Here is a 24,911-nt window from a genome sequence, read left to right on the forward strand (position 1 = left end):
TGGATGTGGTTGATGGTATAATGTTGATAATTCACAGAATCTGAAGTGCTACAAGCTTCGTATTGATTATGTACAGAATCAGAAGTGGTGGAAGCTTTAATGTCCAATCAGATGCAACAGTAGTGGAAGTTTTAATTTTCATTATGTACAAAATCAGAAGGGCTGGAAGCTTCGATGTTGATTATGAACAGAATCAGAAGCAAAAGTGGTGCAAGCTTTAATGCTGATTATGTACAGATATACAGTAAACACTAGAAGCTTTAATGTTGATTATATCCAGAATTAGAACCAAAAGTGGTGGAAGCTTTAATGTTGCTTATATTCAGAAGCAGAAGGTCTGTGTTGACATGCTGTTGGAAGCTGTAATACCGTTTATGTGCAGAATTAGAAGGTTGAAGCTTTAATGTTGATAATTTCAACAACAAAACCAGAAGCAGAAAGTTGAGTCTGCTGTTGGAAGCTTTATTGTTAAGTACAGAATCACCAGCAGAATGTCCCCGTTAACCCGCTAATGGAAGCTTTAATGTTGATTATGTCCACAATCAGAAGCATGTTGGTCTCCTGTGACAAGATGTTGGACGACACAATGAGTCACAATACAACGAAGCACTAAGGCCAAAAAATGACAGCACACTGGATCGAATCATAAAAAAAGACAAAACGGGGAGACGACGCCATCTCGTGGTCAGAACCAATATTGTAATTGAAATATTCACAGACCACATATTGTACATACACACTCTAGCTCTACTTTACCTGCACCATCAGAATCAGACCTTCAATGGCTTTTAATCTGCTTCTATACATTTAAGGACCGTACCATTTTTTATTAGTAATTATTATTACAATATTCATGAATGATTATGTTCTAGATTCCTGCCTGCTTCATGGACCATTATTTTAAAGGTAAGTGAGGCAATGCCATTTGTCATTCATAAATCACAAATACTGCAGTTATGTCGGCCTTAATTCTTATTTCTCGCAAATACAAACATGAACAACGAATTAACCGTGTCACGATACGTTCTATTGACCGTATATTGTTCATCCACCCCAAATTCTGAAATTATGTCGGTCTTATTATTTCTCACCAGTTGCAATATTAGGTACTCTTCAGTGGTATTGGACTGTAATTAATCTGTCCAATTTCTATAGCGCTCATCCTCACTAGGATGCCGAGTGAGCCAGAGCCTATCACAGCAGGAGGTGGGTTACACCCTGGACTGGTCGACAGTCGGTCACAGGGCACATAGACACACAACTATCCATTTTCTGTACCACTTAGCCTCACTGAGTTGCGTGTGAGCTGGAACTTATCGCAGCCGACTACTGGGGTTTTTCCTCTCATCAAGTCTCCTCTTTAGCAGGTAAAATGCATTCTCGGTAGGGTTTAAGTCTGAAGATTGACTTGGCAAATCTAAAACTGGTCCAGGCTGTACCCCGCCTCTCGCCCAAGAAATCAGATGGGATAGGCTCCACCTCACCTCCAACCAAAATTAGGATAAGCGCCATAGAAAATGAATGGATGGATGACACATTATATGGTTCACGGTCATATTGAAGTAGCTCAGTCATCCATTATGAGCTTGCAGAGAAAAGCCCTTTTTTTGTTGATGTTGTTGCATGTTTATCAGCTGTACATTAATTAGCAGTAAGCGCCAATATTAATTGTTGTCTTAATTGTGTACCCTTGCCAGATAATTTACCCGATTGAATTTAAGATGTGAAAGCACATGCTGATTGGCCATCTTTGTTTGGCCTTTCGTTGAGAAGCAAGACATCCACCAATCGTCAGAGTTCTTGTTTTCTCTGGTGGTCCCGTGGCACAGTTGGTAAGCCAATGAGGCCTCGATCAAACCGCCATCTGTGGGTGGTGTGTGTGTTTTGTGTGCGCGTGTTGTCCAATGTCGTTCGTGTCCTCCCCTTGTCGGTCATTTTGGGAATCGGCCCAGGTGACTTCGTCAATCCAGCTGCGTAATCGGCTGACGCGCGTGTAAAGCGCCGGCGAAGAGGTGTCCGCACAGCCATAGCCCCCGGCGACCACCCCCGCCAGCACCCACCGGCCCGCCTCGCTCTGACACAGCAGGCCGCCTCCGGAGTTGCCACGGCAACCGTCGCTGCTGCCGTGGAGCAGGCTGGTGTCCGGGGGGCTGCCGGCGCACACAGTGCCGTGGCTGGAGAAGCTGTCGCCGTGACGCTTCTTGCATTGCCATGACGACATGACGGGAACCCACGACGCCAGGACAGAGTCTAGGGTACATAATCGTCATCGGTAGCATAAGATGTAAATAATATGACTGCACGTGATCAACATCATCACAATTATCAATATCGTGATTCTTTTTTTTTTTTTCAGACCGATACCAGTATTCACGCTTGACTACTCACCGATACTGAGTACCAATGCCACTAGTACTTTTGAGACATAACATTTCAATTAACACAATGAAAGATAATTGTGAACAAAGACCTTTTAGCTTCCAAAATTAGATTCCGAAGTCAGCTTCCAACGTTTTCTCAGACATTAGCTTCAAGGTTTGGTTCCAATGTTACCTTCCGAAAATAGAAGCTGATGGTGAAGCTAACATTGGAAGGTAACGTTCAAGCTAAAGTCAGAAGCTCACATTGGTCTTCCTTGGCTGTAACATAGCAGTAACAGTGAAGCTACCTTCAGAAGCTTACATCGGAAACAAATGTTGAAGTTAACACTAACGGAAGCTAATTTTGAAGCTAACATTAAACGTAACATTGAAAGCTAATGACCGCTAGGTTTACTGTTTCCTCTATAACGTTAGCTTTAACATCACACACGGACCGGTGTGGCACAGAGGGTAAGAGTTAATTGTGCGTTAACCATCCGCGAATAGGATGTGAGACGCATCTTCAAACAACAAACGATTAACAAAGCGGCAGGCCCAGACCATGTGTCCCCATCCTGCCTCAAAGTCTGCGCGGACCAGCTCGCTCCAGTCTTCGCACAGATATTCAATAGATCTCTGCAACTATGCGAAGTTATCATCCCGTTTCAAATGCTCCACCATCATTCCAGTCCCCAAGAAACCTACAATCTCGGGTCTAAATGACTACAGGCCTGTCGCCTTGACATCTGTGGTCATGAAGTCCTTTGAACGTCTCGTGCTGGACCACCTCAAGAGCGTCACAGGTCCCCTGCTGGACCCCCTGCAGTTTGCCTACCAAGGGAACAGATCTGCGGATGATGCAGTCAACATGGGACTGCACTTCATCCTAGAACAGCTCGACAGTGCAGGGACCTACGCGGGGATCCTGTTCGTGGACTTCAGCTCAGCGTTCAACACCATCATCCCTGAACTCCTTTCATCCAAGCTTCTCCAGCTCAGCGTCTCGCCTGCCATCTGCCAGTGGGTTTACAGCTTCCTGACGGGCAGGACACAGCAGGTGAGGCTGGGAGAGACCACCTCATCCACACACAGCATCAGCACTGGGGCGATCCAAGGTTGTGTCCTCTCTCCGCTGCTCTTCTCTCTCTACACGAACGACTGCACCGCAACGCTCCCGGCTGTCAAACTCCTGAAGTTTGCAGATGACGCCACTGTCATCGGCCTCATCAAGGACTGTTACGAGTCTGCTTATCGAGAGGAAGTGGAGCAGCTGGAGCTGTGGTGCGGCCGACACAACATGGAGCTGAACACGCTCAAGACTGTAGAGATGATCGTGGACTTCAGGAGGCATCCTTCGCCACAGCTGCCCCTCACACTGTCCTGCTGCCTTGTGTCAACTGTCGAGACCTTCAAGTTCCCGGGAATTACAGTCTCTCTGGACCTTAAGTGGGCGATCAACATCAACTCCGTCCTCAAAAAGGCCCAGCAGAGGATGTACTTCCTGCGGCTTCTGAGAAAGCACGGCCTGCCACGGGAGCTGCTGAGGCGGTCATCGAATCAGTCCTGTGTTCTTCCATCACAGTCTGGTTTGGTGCTGCTACAAAAAAGGACAAACTCCGACTGCAACGGACAATCAAAACTGCTGAAAGGATTGTCGGTAACCCCCTATCCAACCTTGAGGACTTGCAGGCTGCCAGAACTAAGACAAGAGCGTGCAAAATCCTCTCGGACCCTCCACATCCCCGTCACCAGCTCTTCCAGCTCCTTCCCTCTGGTAGGCGCTACCGATCAATGCAGATTAGAACTAACAGACATTCAAACAGCTACTTCCCTCTTGCAATCAAGTTCTTAAACAGCTTACCTACAATTCCATTGCAACATTGCGCCCTTTGCACAATGGTTATTGCACCGGACTATTGCAATATTTGTCTTTCGAAGTGCTCTAAGTGTTAGAGGACTCTGCATCTTTTTGCACCATTGTCAAAAAATAATAATAATAATGTACCGGCATTACCAGATAACTAGCAACCCTTTATTGCTCAGTGACTGTTTTTGGTCAGTGTCTTTATGTCTCAAAAGTGTTCTCTGGCAATTGACTGTCTGTTGTCGTACTAGAGCGGCTCCAACTACCGGAGATAAATTCCTTGTGTTTTTTAGACATACTTGGCAAATAAAGATGATTCTGATTCTGAAGAGTACGCCCTGTGGAGTCGCCGGTTCATATCCCCGCCCGAGTGCATGTCGATGTTGTGTCTGTGGGCAAGACACTTAACCCACATTGCATAGAAATGAAAGTGGGATGATGTTTGGTGGTGGTTAGAGGTGCCGAAGGCGCAGAATGGCAGCCACACTTCCGTCAGACTAACCCAGAGCAGCTGTGGCTCCACAAGTAGCTTACTACCACCAGTGTGACTGAGGAGTGAATGAATAATGTGTGAAATTGTAAAGCGTCTTTGAGTGCCTAGAAAAGCGCTATATAAGTGTAATGCATTATTAGTATTATTATTAGATGATCAATACCATCCCACCCCTTCCCCGATGAAACCCACCTGGTGTGCTCCACCGCGTCGTCACCATAACAACACAGGCCGCTGGCGTGCTGCTGTGGTCATCGTCGGGCAGGCAAGCGGCGTTGACGTGAGGGTCGAATGTGAAACAGTGACCCTTCTGGGCGCCGGGCAGCTTGAGCAGTGCCAGATCGTGACCTCCGCTCTGACCTTTGAACTTCTTGTGGACCACCACCCGCTCTGTGTTCAAGGTCCGCTCAGAAGTCCCTAGCCGCACCACGTACTTGGACGGCTCCATTCCAAACCTAATGGAGGACGTTGTACGTTAGAAAATCGGGGAGATGACGCTCACAATCACTGGTATTTCTAGTTAATACTTTGGGGGGGGGGGGGGGGGTGTGCATATGTGTTTACCTGGCGAAACAGGTGGCAGATGTGAGCGCCCAGCAGGAGCCAATCAGAGTGGCGCTGCAGAGAGGGCCGCCATCTCGACTTTGGGACTGAAGCCACACAGAGGCCTGCCAAGGCCATGCGGTCCTGCAACAAGAGGTTAGCACGGTGTTCATAAGGATCAAGTCAAAATCCTGCTTGTACGTTATATTATTTTTTATTTATATTTTATTTTTCCATTTTATTATCATTTCTTTCATCCAGGATGATTTATTTTTTATTTTTTGTAAAATTTCAAATGTAACTTAAAGTAATTACACCAATGAGAAACCTTATTTTATGTTTTGGTCACAGTTGCAGTTACTTAGCATATTTATTTATGATTAGTCTTTTTTTATTTGATTTGATTTTTTTTACCTTTTGTACCTTTTTTTTATTTTGATTCCTCTTCATTATTGCCACTAGAGGGTGTATTTCTTATTTTACTTTTTTACTTTTCTTTTGAATTTTATTTTTCATTTGGCTTAATATTTTAAGATATTTTGCAGCTAGAGTGCATATGTATTATTTTAATCTATTGATTTTATATTTCTATTTTAATTTAGTTTTTAAAAAATGTTATTCATAAAAGATTTTTTTATTTTATGCATTATTGCCACTAAGGGAGCATGTGCTTTATGTTGATTTTAATTATTTTATATATTTTTTCAATTATTTGCATTATTACCACTAATTCTTCTGTGCATTATTGCGATTAAGGTGTGATAGTTATCATGTTTATTTTTGTTATTTTTATTTTTTTTGTTTTGACTTGCATCCGGAACCCCCAATGATGCAGTGACGCAATGGATCCACCAGATAGACCCATAGTTAAAAACGGCAAACTGTATTATTGTTAGCACTCGCACTTTACCGCCACCTACATGACTGGAGTGGAATAGAAAATCTTTTTTTGGCCTTAACGGAGGTCTGCACCCACCTGAGCGTGTTCCCTCCTCCCTCTCGGGCCTTAGTCTCACCGCTGTCATCGTGAAACTTTCTCACGCCGCAGCTGGCCTCTTGGTGGCTGACTCGAACCGTCGGGTCATGTGTGGAGGCGGCAGAGGCATCACACTTGACCCCTGCAGCCTGGCCCCGCCTGCAGCCTAGGATGTTCAGGCCCAGTGAGGGACACTCGCCCAGGAACTCCTCCTTGCCCGTGCACCGAACTTGGTCCAGGTGGATTGGTCCTTTAGCCTGTGTGAAGCCCCCAGCGGCCAGCGCTCTGCCCCTGGGGAAGAAGGGAGACCAATTTTGGCTTCAACATTAGCCACCAGTAGCTAACAACATTAAGTCCAATGTTAGCTTCCTACGTTAGATTCTGAAATTACCATAATCTTGTTGAAGCAAACATTGGAAGATGACCTTTAAGGTCACGTTGGAAGCTAACTTCAGACGCTAACATTTAAAGCTAATTTCAGAAGCTAAAGCTGACATTTGAAAATGCAGCTGCCATGTTGCCTGTCACCTGTGTCCCAGCTGCCTGCACACAACGGCGGCGTTGAGGTCGTTCCACCCCGAGTCACAGATAGTCCCCCAGTCGCCGTGCAGATAGACCTCCACGCGCCCCTCCTTCCTGCTGACGCCGCCGGCGAGACGCAGCAGCGGACCTGGCAATATTAGTAAAAATCTAATGATTAGCTTCCATTCAATAATAGGTGTGCAGTGAGGAAAAGAGCTCATCCCAATGGTCTATACCAGTGACTCTCAAAGTCTGATTCGAATACCAGTAGTGGTACGCGGGCTCCCTCTCGTGGTCTGCCGAAGAATCACTGCCTAAGTACATTTCAGCTGTATTTAACTTTTAAGTTCAATACATTTGTATTTCATATTTAAGATGAAAGATTTTAAATGTTATTTAGGTAATGTACTTTGATGTTGGTCATTATGGTAGTACTTGGTGTAAAAAAACAAAAAACAAACGCTGAGCTATACATACTCACAACCACAAAAGGATGTATTTGTGTTTCTGTATTATTCAATTCTGTTTTTATTTTGTGGTTTGTTTTTATTTGTAATTTGTATTTATTTCTTGTAATATTTCTTCAGCATTTTATTTTATTTGGATTCTTTATTTTCTATTTTTAAAATGATGATTTTTTCGACTTCTATTCTTTACTTATTTTTATTATGTTTTTGTTTTTTTATATTTTATATTTTTATTTTGTTCTTATTTTATAGTCATATTTCATATTTTTATTTTATTCTTCATTTGCTACTTTTTATTGTTTCTCATTTACATTTTATTTTCTTTATTTTATATTTGTATTTTAATTTTGCATTATTTTTTCATTTTTTATTTTCTACTTTTTAATTCTGTTCTGATTCATATTTTATTTTTTATCTTTAATTTCATTTTAGATACTTTTCCACATATTGTTTGCAGTTGTAATGTATTCTGTTTTTATACAGTGCATTGTATTTTAGCATTTTTAAAATTGTATTCTTCTACTTTGTTTGGGTCTCCTTTATTTTTATTTTTATTTGTTAAAATTGTACATTGTGGTTTTCATATTATATTTAACATTTAATTTTCCATCCATCCATCCATCCATTTCTCCTCACTCGGGTCGCGGGCGTGCTGGAGCCTATCCCAGCTATCATCGGGCAGGAGGCGGGGTTTTTTATGTATTTGTATTTTGTATGTTCTGTTTATTTTATATATTTTATTTTTTGATTCATTTTTACTTTTTATTTGTATTTTTAAATTGTTTTATTATTTTATGCATGTATGATTGCATGTACTGCATAATCATGAGAGACGTGTGTAATATTTTACCCCTCTCGTGGCGCTCGAAGTAAATGGAAGTGCCCATTCAAACCTAAAGTTTGTAAAGGACGAACGTTTTGACACGGCTCTTGCATTGGATGGCACGGGCGTACCTATTGAAGTGTCCCATGCGCGGCTGGCCTCCTCACCTGTGGATGGCGCGACGACAGGCACGTCGTTGGTCTCGTCTTCAGCCTTTGCTCTGCAGCGCACGGCGACGTCCTCCGAGTGGGAGCAGTCGGTGCGGCCCCAGATGCCGTGGCGGCAGTCCAGCAGGGACGACTCAGAGCCGTCGCAGTGGACGTCGTCCAGCAGGATGAGACCGGCGCCCTCGCCGAACGTCCCGTCCGACACAACCTCTGCGTGACCCCTGAGAGGGGAGAAAAAGACAGTATATATTTACAGTGAATGCCTGCCTATTCACAGTTTTCTATTCTCAAATTCACCTAATTGCGTTTTTTTTTTTTTTTTTCTGTGCAACCTCAGCTAGTCCCTTACAAATTGCGTTCTTCGTGCTCTTTCTAGAGCACTCAAATATGATACAAGATGGCACTAAAGCTTTGGTGAGTAGGAAAGTAGTAATTGGTGTCAAGGAAATGTACTGAGTCTGAGGTGATTGATCTCGACTGAGAGACGAACCTCTTTGTATGGATGAGGGAAGTTTAGCCTGGGTTGTTAGTGGAAATTACATTCTTTTAACCAGTTTGAAATGATATGGGATTATAGTTTGGGATCTATTTAAGGTTTAAACTATTAATATGGGAGCGGTATCAGTTGTTCACGAATTTTCGAGGCATTACTGTATAGGGTTCAGTGATATGGTTTCAAAATACTATGAATTTTTCACAAAAATCTGCTTTCTGTTTTCAGTCCTTTTCCCCCCCCCTTTCGCTCACTGGGCTCCTTTGTCATACGCAAAACAATGTCAAAATGATTCCGCTCATTTAGTTTTTTCACTTTTTTTGAAAGTGTGTAAAAGTTGTAGCTATACCTGTATCCCAGCTGTCCACAGACCACGTGGGCGTGCCGCTCCGTCCAATGGTCGTCACACACGGTCCCCCAGTCGCCGTTGTGGAGCACCTCCACTCGGCCCTCCCAGGGACTGTCGCCCCCCACCAGACGCACCACCCCGTCTGAAAGCATCAAGTCGCCGCTTGAGAACACTTCAAACATGCAGTATTCATTTGACTTTTTTTTTTTTTTCATTAATTATTATTTTTTTTGTACTTGTATTTATCTTGAATGTGTTTTTGTTGTACTTGTTTTATTTATTATTATTATTATTATTATTATTACTATTATTATTTTTATTATTAATACAAATTGTATTTGTTTATTTTTAGTTTATTCTTTTTTGTTTTTTCTTCCTCTTGTATTTTTTTCCCTTTTATATTTGTTATCTTTAAATTTTAATGTTATCTGTAGTTTTTTTATTTTAATTGTCCTTTATTTCATTTCTTATATTTATTTGTATTTTTGATTTGTAGATTGATTTTTTTTACAGTATACTTTTTAATGTTAATATTTTTTATTCTGTAATTGTATTTATTTTTGAATGTTGTTTTACTTTTTTATTTTATTGTTGTATTTTTTGTAAATCTCAAAACTTTTATATTTTTGTTTGTATATCCACTTTTAAACTTTTTTGCTTTTGTATTTTATCTTTAATTCATTGCATTTTTTAATGCTACTTATGTTGTCTTTTAATTAATATTGAATTTGTTTGAAACGTTTTATTTTTCTTAATTTTTTTAACCTACTTTAAAACGCAAAAAGATAATTCTATAAGGAGTGCTTCCCTCCATAGACCGTACAACCTAACCTGAGACTTTGTGTGTGCATTAGTAGTTAGTCAGCCAGTCCATCAACCCTGCTTTTTTTTTTTTTTTTTTTTTTTTTTGCTTCATAATCATTTATTGATGAGCCAAGGATATAAATAGAACTTTTAAGGATGAGTGAGTGTATCTTGTGCGTCGTGCCTGTGTAAGGGCTGCAGGAGACTCCCGCGTCCTCCATGTGGTCGCAGTTGTGCTGCTCCCAGTGTCCGTGTGCACACTGATCCAGGAACAATTCGTTTCCCGTGCACGTGACGGCGTCCAGCAGGATGGGACCTGACCCCTGACCAAAGTGAGCCCACGACCACGCCTTGGCCACACCGCTTAAACACACACACACACACACAATCAATATATTATAACCAACCAATTTCAGGTAAAAATGGTTCAAATCAAACAAACAAATATTACAGGACTCTTGCTAATGTAAATACTCAGTGGGCCGGTTTAAAAAACGAAGCTCCCACCTGAAGCCCAGTTGTCTGCATACCACTTCCGCGTCTCTGTCGTCCCATTGGTCGTCACACACGGAGCCCCACCTCCCGGCGTGGAACACCTCCACGCGCCCTTCAAAGTCTTCCTCACCTCCGACCAGTCGAAGCGGGGTTCCGCCGCCTGGCAGTGGTAAATGAAGCAAACGACACGCAAAATATACATACATACATACATATATATATATATATATATATATATATATATATATATACATACATACATACATATACATATATATATATATATATATATATATATATATAGCCTTCTGTGGAGGTAACGTACACGTTTTCGTAAAAACATCAAACACGGCTTGAGGCTTTTGATTAACAAATGTCTCTTTGTAAACATCAAAGACAGGTTAGTCTTCAATGCACCTAATGTACGTGTTTTTTAATTTTTCCAAATCAAAATGAATCTAACAGACATTTCCGTCAACATCAAAGACAACAGACAATTTTGAGCCGACAATGAAACACATTTTTTTCCTTAAACATTAAAGTCCAACATCAAAGACAAATTAGAGTCTTTAATGAAACTAGCCTAACCACCTAAATATCAAAAACAGTAAAACATCTTTAATGAATGGAATGGTGTTTTTTTTTTTTAAACATTAAAGGCGGTTTAAAGTTTTAAATGAGCCAATGTTTTTGCAAAAATCCAAGACAATTTCCTTGTTTGACTGTTTCATAGCAGTTTTGCCCATGGATGGATGATGGATGGGTGTGTGTGTGAAAAGCTCCTGGCTGACCTTCAGGAGGCGCACACGAGACAGCCGCCTCGTTTCCATGGTTGCAGTCCCCGGTGACAAATGTCCTGCTCTTGCATGCGCTCACGCTGCTCTCGTCGCCACGGCAACCCAGACGCTCAAAGTGGAAGAGGCCGGAACCCGAGGCGAGCTGGGAGTGCCGCAACGCCGTGCCGATGTCGCTGTCCAAACGAAAAGTCCGACCCGGGTGAGTCTGACGTCCCGGACAGACGTTGACGCTACGAGAGCAGAGTGCCTTACCTTAAGCCCACCTGCCTGCAGACAACGCTGGCATCCCGGTCAGTCCAGTGCGAGTCGCACACCGCCCCCCACTGGCCGTTCAGGTACACTTCAACTCGCCCGCTGCCGGACGACCAGCCGCCGACCAGCCGGGCGGCACCTGGCGGACGAGGACGTTTGAAGGTTCGTAAACAACTCAGACAATTTAGAGCCTTCAATCAACCTAAACTACGGCCTTTTGTAAACATCAGAGAAAACTTTGAAGTCTTTGATTAACTGATGCGTATTTTCATAAACATCAAAGACAATTTAATGATCTTGCCAAAACAATGACGTGTTTTGTAAACATCAAAGAAAAGTTTATGAACTTTTCATAAACATCAAAACTATTTTAGAGCCTTCACACAACCTCAACTCGGTTTTTATAAACATCAAAGACAATTTATAGTATCTTATCAAACTAACCATTTTGTAAACATCAAAGACAACTCAATGTTATTAAACATAATGTATGTCTTTTTGTAAACATAAATGTCGAGTCTTTGAAATCTTTTTTGCTAAACATCAAAGACCATTTTCAAGTCTTCAAGGAAAAAACATAAACATCTCCAAACAACCTAACTTACATCTTTTAGTAAACCTCAGACACTTCGTCTTCAATAAATGTGACGTCTTCGGAAACATCAAAAGACAATTTTGAGTAAAAAAACTAACGTATTTTGGTAAACATCACAATGTTGAGTCTTTGAAGAAACATGAAAGACAAATTTATCTTTGATCAAACTTGACATCTTTTTTGATAAACATCAAAGAATAAAGTTTTTATAAATGTTAAAACCATTTCAAGTCTAATGAACATGACACGTTTATCCATACACATCAAAGACAATTCTGAGTCTTTGAGGAAACTAATGAGTCTGACTCGTACATGTTGTTTCGTGACCTATTCTCGTTAACTTAGTCTTTGAAGAACCTGCCACAGTCTGCGTAAACATCAGAGACAATTCTAAGTCTGTGTAATTCGCAAAAGGACATTGAAAATTACATTAAAGACAACTCGGAGCCTTCGATGAAACTCACTTCCTTAATGCAATTCAGTGTCTCCGATGAACATAACACACATTTTCGTAAACATCAAAGATAATTTTGCATCTTTTTGAAAAGATCACAAGACGATTTCAAGTCTCCGAAGAACCTAACGCACAACCGGACGCGTTTAGGTAAAGAGTTGTCGTGCGCTGCGCTCGTACCCTGGTGGCAGTCGCAGTAGGCCCAGCCGATGGCGCCCGAGTTCTGCCGAAAGAAGCACCAAGGGTTGGACTCGCGGTCCGGGTTCCGGCAGTAGCTGTGCTCGCCCAACCCGCGGCCCGGGTACTGCACCACGTAGTCGGGGAACTCGGTCCACTTGAGGCAGGGGGCGCCCGAGTCCGTCTGGGACACGGTGCCGTTGTAGTAACCCAACTCGGTGAAACCCTCGGAGCAGGACAGAGGCACTGGGGGGAAAGGGAGAGGTGGGATAAAGATGCGCATCCCATGGCAGTTTGGACATTTTGGGGGATTTCCTGCTGAAACAAAGCAAATTTCCCCCAAAACCCTGAACTTCTTTGAACTTTTTGCCATTTTTGGTTCTTTACCGGAGCAAGACACCAACTGAGTTCTCCCACACAAAGCTTTTGGAAGTAACTCAAGTCAAAGAACAATTCGGCACATGAAACGTCCTCATTCTGTGATAGTGCAATACCTCTATTGATTTTCCAGTACCGAAGGGTTTAAAAAAAGGTCAACGCAAATCATCGTTTTTCGACCCGTCACACCCACCAACCAAAAGCCCTTTTTTCCACATGCAGTGATACCTTAAGTCACATTGTCTCAGTCTCACCTGGTCGCAACTTTCAAGATGGTCGCAAGATGGGTTTTGATTTCCCCCCACATGGAGACATTGAACGTAGCTATTGAAAAACACGCGTGGGCGCATGAAACATGATCGTGCTTTGATATTGCAAGAACCCAACTTAGTTTGAACGAGCTCGGACACGAGGATATTCAAAGTCGCTCGGCTCAAAATCTCTCCTTGTCACTTCAATACCTTTCGCCAATCTTTTTGGTAAATATCAAATCCAGAATGCCCAAGCAAGACCACTATTGGTTTTTAGACGTTCTTTCATGCAATGTTGCTTTTGGTGTTTTTTTGCAGTGTTTTTTTTTTGTTTTTTTGTTCTTAAGCCGAGCTGCAGCTAAACTGTGATTAATGGCAGAAACACACAAACACAGATAAGAGGAAGCACAGAAGAGGGAAGGAAGAGAATTGGAGCGGACCAAAAGAACCAAAGAACCAAAAGCGAAGATCAATAGACTGTACACAAACAGGGGGAGACAAAGAATCAATTTTGGGAAGAAGTCGACAAAAGGTGAAAGCTTTGCGACTGTTTGTTGTTGCAGTGCGCATGTGATGCGTCCCATCAGGAAACGACTCTTTGCATATCGCTCACTTATCTTCTTGTACTTCATCACTTATTCATGGCGGGCTGCTCCGCGAGCAAAGTACATTGCGAGTGCAACTTTTCAAGAGTAAAAAAGGAACCCTTTTGTATGTTTTATATTGGAATACAACAGTCTTTGCTTCACTTTGACTTTAAAGGGGACACATTGTCAAAGTGTTTCTTTTTAAGGAAAGTATAGATATAGTTGTGTGTCTGGAGTGCCTGCATATCCATTAAGTGTGAAATTAAACAAGCAAGTAAATTGTTAATGAGCTGCCTATTTCGGAAAGCGCGTGTGTGAGCTTGCCGTTCTGCCCTTCTGCACCGCTGTGACGTCACAGTTTGGCTCATGAATGTAATAACCACCCTTCAACAATTTTCTCAGCCAATGACTTGATCCGCTAGGCTGGAGCAATAATTGAAATTAAAATAATACATGATTAATACATTATTCCAAATATCTACATTTTAAAAGATATAATACATCATAACATACATTATTCTCAAATAATAAAAACAATCTATTACCTGCCCAAATGTTACATTAATTCTTTTACAAAGAGCTTTTTGAACTAAATAACCTTCCAAAATATTTGTTTTCAACTGATTATCAGACTTTTTTTAAATGCTAAATGAAAAAAAATAACAGAAAATGTATACTCATTCCAACGTGTTCATTTGCAAAAATAATTTAAATATTTTCTACTAATTACAATGTAAATTTGTAATGATAAAAAAAACAGCTAAATTCCCCCCAAAAACCAATATTAATACTCTTATCAATATTATTATAGTATTATAAGTTACATTATTTTATTTACAAATAGAGTATATTTCAATTAAGTAGCCCCCCCAATGTCTGTTTTCTGATAATTATGTTGCACTTTTTTGTGTGAATTCTAATAACAAAGTAAGATAATAATCATGCATTAATAATATCTTGTCTATTATAACTTATTAATTTACAAAAAAATAAATCACATTTTTCTTCTAAATACAGTTTGAAATTTGTGTATAAAATCCTACAAAATTTGCAAAAACATAAAATAATAATTATAAATGTTTAATTTTATATTATAATAAAAAAAATAATTTACAAAAAAATACATTTGCTACTAATTACAATGTTGAATTTGCACTTAAAGTGCAACTACAGTAAATGAAAAATACATGAAAAATAATAGCTGTGCATTATTATTACATTATATTATTTTGTTCATTTACACAAAAATATGTTGTTCTACTAATTACAGTGTAAGATTTTTGACTGAAATCACAATAAATTCTGAAAAAATACATTAAAATTATAATTATGCGTATTACTATTTGACATGATTATAACGTATTAATTAAAAACATGAATGACATTTTTACTATTAAATACAGTTTAATGTTTTGCATGAAATCCTCCCCATTTTAAAAGTAATTTATTAAACTAATAATCATGCCATTTTTATGTTATTACATTTAATTTTTTGTGTATTTATTTACGCAAAATAATGTAATATTTTTTTAATAATAAGGTTATTTTTATTTAAAAAAAATACACCACACATTTTTAACAAAAATATTCCACCCCCAATCTTGTCGGACACACACACGCACACACACACACACTGCCAACACTCTGGCTCTCCATCATCGCCGCAACAACAGCCCTCTTCTCATCACCATGGGAACGCTCAGCCTCCCTGCTCGTATAATCCATTTCCCCACCACAAAGCACATTTGACACGCTCCGCGTTTGCTGTATTAAGGGGGGGGGGTTATCGGTGGTGACACAAAATCACACGCAAATAAACCCAACATGCATTAACAGCTGCATTGTCGAATACCTGCAGGTGTACATCAAACGGCATGTGAACGCGTTTATGAGCTCACCCTGCCCCCATCATGTCCTCCCTTCTTAATTCCTCCCCCCCCCCCCCCCCCTTCCTCAACACTCCCCCTCTCCAAGGGAAGATAGAAATAAAAAAATGGTGGAAGGCTTCCAGTTCGACGGGAAGGAAACCGAAGCGTGTAGAAACGAATGTGAGAATGGGAAATGGCGGCGAGGTGAGTGTGGGGGAACAGAGAGCATCATGGGATGCGTCCGCTCACCTACCTGAGTTCTGCACCTCGTTTAAGTATGTGTCATCAGCCACCACCTAAATACACACAAACAATAACAAATTAGACTGAAGAATACACCTTTGCTTGACTATATACACTCACTGGACACTTTATGAGGAAAATCTAGAAAGTGCCAATACAAAAGATTTTTTCCGATTTTTTTTCTAACGGTTCTTTGGGTTTGCAGTGATGTAATAAGTCATATTTATTTTAACTCATTTGATCTATTAATTTTTATTTTCAGTTTTTTTAGTCTTTAATTTTTATATTTTTATTATCTTTTAATTCAATTTTTCCTTTCACAACAACAATAGGCATAGTTGTGTTTTTTTCTCATTTTCTGTTTTTAATTTTTCAACAACATGGGGGTATATTTGTTTTTTACTTTTTAATTTTTTGATTTGTATTTTTTCTTTTGTATATTTAGTATTTTTATGTTTTCATTTAATAAATAGTTGTTTTATATTTTAATTCATGTTTATTTCTTTTAATTTGTGATTTTAGCCCTCACAGCAACATCGGGGTGTATTTGTTTTTACTTTTAAATTTTGTAATCTTTTAACTTGTATTATTTCTTTTGTATTTGTGTTATTTTAATTTGTATTTTATTAATGTTGGACCGTTAATATTTGCTAATATTTCAATTTGTATTTCTTATCTCTTACAGCTGCACAGGGTATATTTGAAATATTTTTTGTATTTTAAATTTTTGGGAAGTTTTAATTGTTTTATCTTTAAAATTGTATCTTTATCCCTGACAGCAATGAGGGAAATCATTTTTCAATAATTTAATATGTAATTTTTCTTTTCTTTTTAATATTTTACTCTTTTAATTTGTAGAGGCATACATTTTTTTTCTTCTTTTATGTTTGTAATATTTAAAAATATGGCTTTGAATTTTGTTGAATTTTTGTATTTGAATTTCATTTGTTCTATTTTTCATACTAATTTGTTACTGTTTTCTATTTTTACATTTTGAGTTGTATGTTAAATATCTTTTATTTTGTACTGTTTTCATATATTTTCATTCTGTACTTTTTAAAAATGTTCAGTGCATTATAGGACAGATGTACTGCATAACAACGACAGCTAAAATACATACAATATATTCATTCATTGTCCCATTCCGATACAATACACGCACGCACGCACGCACGCACGTATGCGCTCACACACTCACACATCCAGATAGCAGCTCTCTAATCACATTTGAGCACGAACATATGACACATGCTGGTGAGAACACGGATGGGAATATCTCGCCAATCATATCAATCACATGCCTCCATTATCAACCTAATGTGCTGTGATGCTCTTGCAGCTGCTCCCTCCATACACACACGTGCACACACACACACACAACGGATTTCAATGCACCTGAGAACCGATGGGAGGCAGACTGAATTTATTCTGAAATAAAATGATCAAATAATAAAAATGCAATATAATCAAATAAAATGTATTTCAATTATTATCAATACATATTGCTTTCATTAATAAAATTGTAAATGTATGTGCTATTTTATTATTTAGATGAGTTTGAAATAAATAAGAAAATTAAAAGTCAATTAAAATTGATCTTAATATATTCCCAACTAAAAACGTAACGAAAAAGCTTCGTGACTTTTAATTGAATTGAATTTAAAATAACTGAGATATATTATTATATATATATTATATATATTTGTATTTAAAAAATACAATGAAAATTAAATTAAGAACTAAGCTACAAAATAATTTTCAAAAATTACATCTCAATAAATCAGAGTTAATGTTAGAATAATTATTTGTATTTATTTAATTCAAAATGTAATATAAAATTTTAATGTAAATTAAAATTAAATTAAGACATGCACACATTCCCCAAAAACAACACATTTTTAAAAATACATTCAAATTCAATTTCACTCATTATATTTATTTAAATTTCAAATACATTTTTCAACTAAAAAGTTAACTTTCGATTATTTTACACATTTCAATGTAAAATAAAAATTACAATTAAAAAGACATTTAAATAAACTAATCTTTGCAAATTCCCCCAAAACAATACATGAATAACATTAATTAAAATTATTTATAATAATTATTTTATTCCTTCGAATTTAAAATAAGAAATACAATGAAAAAGTAAAGAAAAATGAAAAAGAGAAATTCACATTCCCAGGTGAGAGGCAGACTGTCAAAGAGTGAAATCATGCTGGTTGGTGGCTGCGACTGAGCGCCGACAAAGAGGAACTTATGCGTGTTTATTAGTACAAACAGCTTGGCTGTGTTCTGCTGCTGTTTTCTTCATTAGCGTCTATGTGGATGAGCACCAAACAGCTCATCTGCCGTCTTCTATTCGGTGAGTCTCATTAAATCCCTGCACCCTGTACTCTGCTAATGATTCAACACACACACACGCACACATACACTTGTACAACATGAGCAGCAAAATGAAAAATGAATGTTATCTCTTGGTTAATTGATTCCTTGATCATTTTTTTTTATGTCGTCTCAAGCAAAGTTAAACGTTTTGGAGCCGCAGGGTCCACTTGTCTCATTCGCAACTTGCGACACGACCTCTCGTGATCTCACACCGATGGGGTCTACTAGAGGGAGGGAGAAGGAGGAGGAAGAGGATGTCCAACCCAGGGCCTTCAAAAGCGTAAACAGTGCCTTAAACTCACTCATTGCCAGCCCTCCCAGTTAACATGGATACTGTATTTGGATTCCAAGTCCGTCGATGGCAGTGAATGAGTGTTAACTGCACCAATCGCGGCTTTAATTGACTCGACGGGTATGTTGGCGTTGAACTTAAAGGTAGACTAAAAGTGAAGAGGACACGAGGACACAGAGGGAAAATATTGTTGCATGAAGAAAATAGTAAGGGAACATCGAAGAAAAAAGCAATATGAATAGAAGAAAATATAACAGGCTTTCAAGAAAATTGATCGTATGCATGAAGACAGAAGAAAACAGACATCATGTGACAAGAAATAAAAGAATATGGAGAGAAATAGAAGACAATTAACAGAATGCTTCAAGAAACACAAAAAATGTGTGGTATAAGAAAAGAACCAGTGTACATCAAGGCACGGCAGAAAATATAAAGTGTGCATCAAACTGTAGACAAAAATAAACAATATCCAATTGTAAAAAAAAAAAAAACACGCAGACAAAAAAGCATGCATGTATTATGGAAGAAAATAGACATTTTCTGCATACAGACAGACTAAGAAAAATCAACCGTGTACATACAAACACAACGAAAAGGATTGTGCATGGAAAAGGTTATAAAAGATTTTACAATGTGTCAATGTCAAAGCTTGTTTTCCTCTTGTCTTCACTCTCTCCATTGATTTGTGTCAGAAACAGCATCGGCATTATCATCATGGTCCTCGTCCTCAATTTTGCGTATGTTTTCATCTGAATATAGTGCAAGGAGGCGACGGTACCTGCGCGCGCAGCGGCAAGGGCAGCAGCCCCAGGCAGGCGGCCCCCATCAGGCACAAGAACCAGCGGACGCTCGGAGACATCTTTGCCCGCTCTGCGTGACCGTGTCCGTCTCGCACAAGAACACGCCGAGTGACGTGACGTTCCCGATGAGGGTGAGGAGGAGGAGGAGGAGGATGATGGTGGGGCTATTTGGGGAGAGGGCTAAACCTGGCAGAGGGTGTGGCACCAGAAGGGGATGGAAGAGCGCACACACATCCAGTCTGGAGGGAAATTGTGTTGAGCTCTGCAGAAAGCGCCACAACACCCCCTCTCCTCCACCCACCCACCCACCACCTCTTTCCCTCTCTTTGTGTGTGTTTGTGTGTGTGTGTGTGTCGACGGGGACTAGGACTACAGTATATAAAAATATGATTTATTACATGACTATATTTGCATGCATTAATATAAATTGGGGGTGAATGGACTGCACACACACAACTATTTCATGGGCACACATTCATGAATCATATATGGTGAATCATGGATCATATACATTTCGGGTTTTTTTTATTACACATATTTTAAAGTTTAACATGATTATTTTCAGAATTTTGTTCATCCTTATTGTTTATTTTTCATGTGTTTCATTCGTTTTTTATTGTTCTAATTTTGTTTTTATTTATGTATTTATTTATTTATTGTAGTTGCATTTCGCAAGATTTTCTAATTTTGAAATAGTATTTATTTGTTTATTTTATTTTTATTATGTTTTAAAAATGGTGTCTATTTTTTATTATTGATTATTTTATTTTGTTATGTTGTGTAAATACTTATTTTCAATTTAATATTTCATTTTGTCACAATAGTAAATTTTTTATTTTTATCATTTTGAAATTGTTTCACAGTATTTTAATTTTCAAATTTTTAATATTGTATATATATTTGTATATTGTTTTGCATTTTTATTATGTTACACTATTTTTTTATTTCTTTATTGTATTTCACAATATTTGTATTTTCTGTGATTATTTTATGTTCCTATAAGTATTTTTCATTTACTTTATTTAAAACAAAGATATTTTGTTTGTGTTGTGTTTATTTGTATATATTTTAGGTTTTTGTTTTTTCTTTTTTTAAATATTTTTTACAATATTTTTATACATATATGTTTATTATTTTTGTTTTGATTCTTTTATTTATTTAATTGTTTTATGTTTTACCGTACTTTGATTTTTGTTATTTTATTGATTTATTGTTTTTATTGTCTCTCACTTTGTCTTTTGAGTAGCTGAATGATAAACACAATTCTATGAGTAGAACATGTTGCAGGTAATGTTGCATTCATTGTTTTGTCACGTGAATGTCATCATAAACGAAGCAAGAGAATGCGTCCTTTTCATGTTTGTGTCCTTGTTTTGTCTTTTTAGATGAAGTCTCCTGTGAAACTATCAACCACCTCCTGCTTCTGCTTGATTCAGGTGGCTAGTAGGAGAAAAACAGTTGAATTCATCCTCATTCCAAAGCGACATCTTGGTTCTTTGGTTGTTTTTTTCTTATCTCTCTCCCTGCATGCTGCGATGCCTTCGAGCTGTGAGATTAGCACAACTCTTCCACTTCACACACTTTACTTGTACCCACTCGCTGCAGGCTGGGGGATTAACTTTTTTTATTCCCTTTTTTAAGTTTCATTTTTTTACCCCCTGCCAACACAAACAAACACAGTCTGCTATCTTTTCACCAAAATTGTTTGTCTCATCTTCCTCGTTGTGGTCATTTCGCCTCGTTGTTCTTTTTTTCATTGTATTGAGAGACATTCCTAATTTTTGACCCTAAATTAAAGCTGTAACTAGTAGTATCTCAAATGAGGACTGATCAAATGCTAACATGCTGACAGTTGCCATGCTAACATATAGCAAGATAGCAATCTGAGTGCAGAAAGTGCTGAGGTCGATCGATACATTTTACATTTGATCCTGTAGTTGTGTGCTAGTTCTAATTAGAATGGCTGAAATGCTATCATGCTACCAGTTGGTACGATAACATAGAGGGAGATAACAACCTAAGTATCAGTTCAATAAGGATTTTACATTGTGCCTTTTAGTCTGGTCCTATTTCTAATGTGACTTGATGAAATGCTAACATGCTAAGGGTTTAATCTGCTAACCTATACGGTAGAAAGCTAGCAATCTGAGTAGTATTTTAACATCATGTAATTCGTGTATCATGGGTGCAATTTCTATTGTGGATGGATAAAATGCTAAGATGCTAACTGTTGGGATGATAAAACATAGCAAGCTAGCAACCTGGGTAGCAACTCAATAACGATTTTACAGGTGTCCTTGTAGGTGGAGACTATTTGTAAAGATTTAAAAAATTCTAACATGCTACCAGTTGGTATGCTAACACATAGCACAATAGCAATTTAAGTAGCAGATCGATAAGGGTTTAATATCTTTCCCTGTAGTCAGCTACTATTGCTAATGAGGCTTGACAAAATGCTAACATCCTACCAGTTGGTATGATAACATATTGGTCATTTTCATAAAATTCGATCAGTAACAGTAAAGATACTTGTAAAAAAATATATTCTTATTTAACAGTTGTTGTTTTTTTGTTTTTTGGTTTTATATGGAGCTCTCTAATGCTGAAACAGCCACGCCTTAAGGTCGATTTACAATCAAAGTTATTGATGATTTAAAATTTTACACAGAACAGAATTTTACAAGCACTGAAGACACTAAAAGGCATTTGTGTTAGTTCTCATGAAAAAGGCATCAATAGGAGAAGAATCCTATATATCCAAAAATGTAATTAGCATCTTCACAAAACATGTTGCAAATGATGAAACTTCCTTTCTGACACGTAACGGTAAAGACATTATGGCATTAAAAGATTTAAAAATATTACTTTAGAATTTTTTTTTTCTTAGTAAAATTATGACCTTTTGATGGATAACAACTGTGATTAATTCAAATACTCCTATCAGTAAAATTAATTGATTTTCAAAAGTAAACTCAGTGGGCCATGTCTTTACCGTTATTGATCAAAATATATGAAAATGACCCATATAAGACGAGATAGCAACCTGGGTAGCTAATCAATAAGGATTTCGCATCTTGCCATGTACTATTCTAATGAGGAGTGATGAAATGCTAACATGCTACCAGTTGGTGTAACAACATATCGCAGTAGACAACCTGAGTAACAACATGCTTGATACGAATTTTGTAGTCTGTTACATTTTCTAATGATAACGGGTGAAAAAATTATAATAACACGCTGATATGCTAACACATTGCAAGCTAGCAGCCTGAATAGCAGTTTGATAAGGATTTGAAATGGTGCCTCCACTGCCCTGCTCTCTGGTATTCTTTCTCATAGGAATGAATGAAATGCTAACATGCTAACAGTATAACATACTAACATATCGCAGGATTGCAGGTGTACCTAATGCAAAGGGAGAACACAGTATATACTTTATTTTTGCCTCTGCCTGTGTCTTTGTCTCTTTCTTTCATGTCAACCCTCCCCAAAAAAAGAGGCTGGTTGCCATGGCAACACGCTGTCAGCCACTCAGACTGAGCCTGTACAGTATATCTACCAAAAAAAAAGCCATCTAAATGTATTATAAATTTGATTCGATTATTACACACACACACTGATGCTTTAAGTGCCAACGTTGCCGCCGGGAGCCTTTTTAGCTCCAATCTCGTTACACGCTCCTCGTCCCTGATGCTGCGTTGCTACGGCAACCGGCACGACGACACAGTTTATTCCGCTATTACCGTGAATGTCGGTGAGAGGAACAGTGTGTGTGTGTGTGAGGGTATAGTTAACACACATTGTGACACAGTCACACACGTGCTCTGTGATGTTTCAATTTCCTCCTCTAGCATTTATCTGATTTCCTCTCTCCCTTGAAGAGTCTTCAGATGCCACACACACACACACACACACACACAGCAAAGAAAGAGTGCTTGTCGATGACTTTGTCAATTTACCTTTTAAGCGCCTCGAAAGAAGGAGGCATTTGCAGATCACAGATGTTCTATTGTGCCTCCCCTGCAGCGAGCGCTCACTCTCCTTTCTGCCGTCCTCTCTCGTGAGTCTGCAAGCACCGATGGAGGAGGACAGAAGACGGTTGGAGGACAGACACATGGGAGATGGCGTCTCACCGCTCCGGCCAGCTCAAATACTTATTGTTTTACTTCTTATTTAATTCATATTTTACATTTTATATATATCTATGATTTATTCATCTATCCATCCATTCTCAATAGCGCTTATCCTGTTCTGGGTCACGGGGCGCTGGACCTTATCCCAGCCGACTTGGGATGAAAGACGGACCGCACCCTGAACTGGTCGCCAGCCAGTCGCAGGGCACATATAGACACGGACAACCAGTCGCACTGGCATTCGCACCGTCACCGAGTGGGAACCAAACCCACGCTGCCCGCACCAAAGTCAGGCGAATGTACCACTACGCCATCAGTGACTTATTTATGATTTACTTTTAAAAAAAACTAAAAAAAACTTTTCATAGGAATACAACTGCACATTTGTATTGTTTTATTGTATTATTGTATTATTTGTATTGTATTGTATTATGTATTATTATTGTGTATTTTATTATTATTGTATTTATACAACTTTTTGCATTACTGTGTATTATTTTCTTTTGTTATATTTTTTTCCCCATCCTTTTGTTATTTATTTTATTGTTCATGTTTTTTTTAATTCTGTATTCAATTATCTTTTTTATTTAACTTTTGCTGGGGGTAGCAACTACTATTAGACTGGATTTCGAAACAATTTCTTATTCCCCTATCGGAAGTAATAAAAATTGAACTAATCCAATCTTGTGGTCAAACTGTGGACTGTGTACAGGCAATGTTTTAAGAAGTCAGTTTATATTGTGTTCTGATGGATTTTGAGAGGTGCTGTGGAGGGGAATGTGTGTAAGTGCCCCAAGATCTAATCATGTCCAAAACTGAATTTGCCACAGATGGACAATAATTGTGCGGCAGAACCAAGCCAAGGATGAGCAGTGGAAATCTAAACTCATTTTGAGCTGTAAAATATGTAGGCTATGTAGGCCTACTTGGGATTTATTTTTTGTATTATTTATTTATTTTTTTAATGCTTTTGCAAAAAAATAAAAAATAATAAAGATGTCATGTTGTTATCATGGGGTGATTTGTGAAGAATGTTGAGGAAAATTATTTTGGAATAAGGCTGTCACAACAAATATGGAACATTTTAAACACTAAATACTCCTGACGTCAGCAATGTGCGTATTCCCACCAGAATCCAGAATAGATTACAAAAAATAATAATCCATCATTGTTTTTTGTTGTCGTTGCGCCCTCTTGTGGACAAACTGGCTCAGTGCACAGTAAAATGCAACTACTGAGGCGCAGGTGCCACCAGCGAGCCGACCGTCAAATTCATCTACAAGGGCAGCCGTACCGGAAACTAAGATTGGACCTTCATTGTAAAATACCAACCTGAAGTA

The 24,911-nt window shown here is 38.6% G+C and overlaps 1 protein-coding gene across 1 annotated transcript; it reads right to left on the reverse strand.

The window, feature by feature from the left end:
* Positions 1 to 441: 441 nt before the first annotated feature.
* Positions 442 to 19,701, reverse strand: si:ch73-127m5.1 (neurotrypsin). Its single transcript, XM_061756611.1, has 14 exons — positions 19,417 to 19,701; positions 15,969 to 16,011; positions 12,635 to 12,877; positions 11,406 to 11,544; positions 11,148 to 11,326; positions 10,369 to 10,516; positions 10,046 to 10,224; positions 9,058 to 9,199; positions 8,216 to 8,436; positions 6,765 to 6,906; positions 6,237 to 6,527; positions 5,282 to 5,404; positions 4,910 to 5,172; positions 442 to 2,250 (listed from the first exon to the last, which is right to left on the reverse strand). Exons 1-14 carry the CDS (start codon positions 19,495 to 19,497, stop codon positions 1,853 to 1,855), a joined length of 2,592 nt encoding a protein of 863 aa, XP_061612595.1. The 5' UTR covers positions 19,498 to 19,701; the 3' UTR covers positions 442 to 1,852.
* Positions 19,702 to 24,911: the final 5,210 nt, after the last annotated feature.

Source organism: Phyllopteryx taeniolatus, chromosome 19 (assembly GCF_024500385.1).
Source record: "Phyllopteryx taeniolatus isolate TA_2022b chromosome 19, UOR_Ptae_1.2, whole genome shotgun sequence".
Lineage (NCBI taxonomy): Eukaryota > Metazoa > Chordata > Actinopteri > Syngnathiformes > Syngnathidae > Phyllopteryx > Phyllopteryx taeniolatus.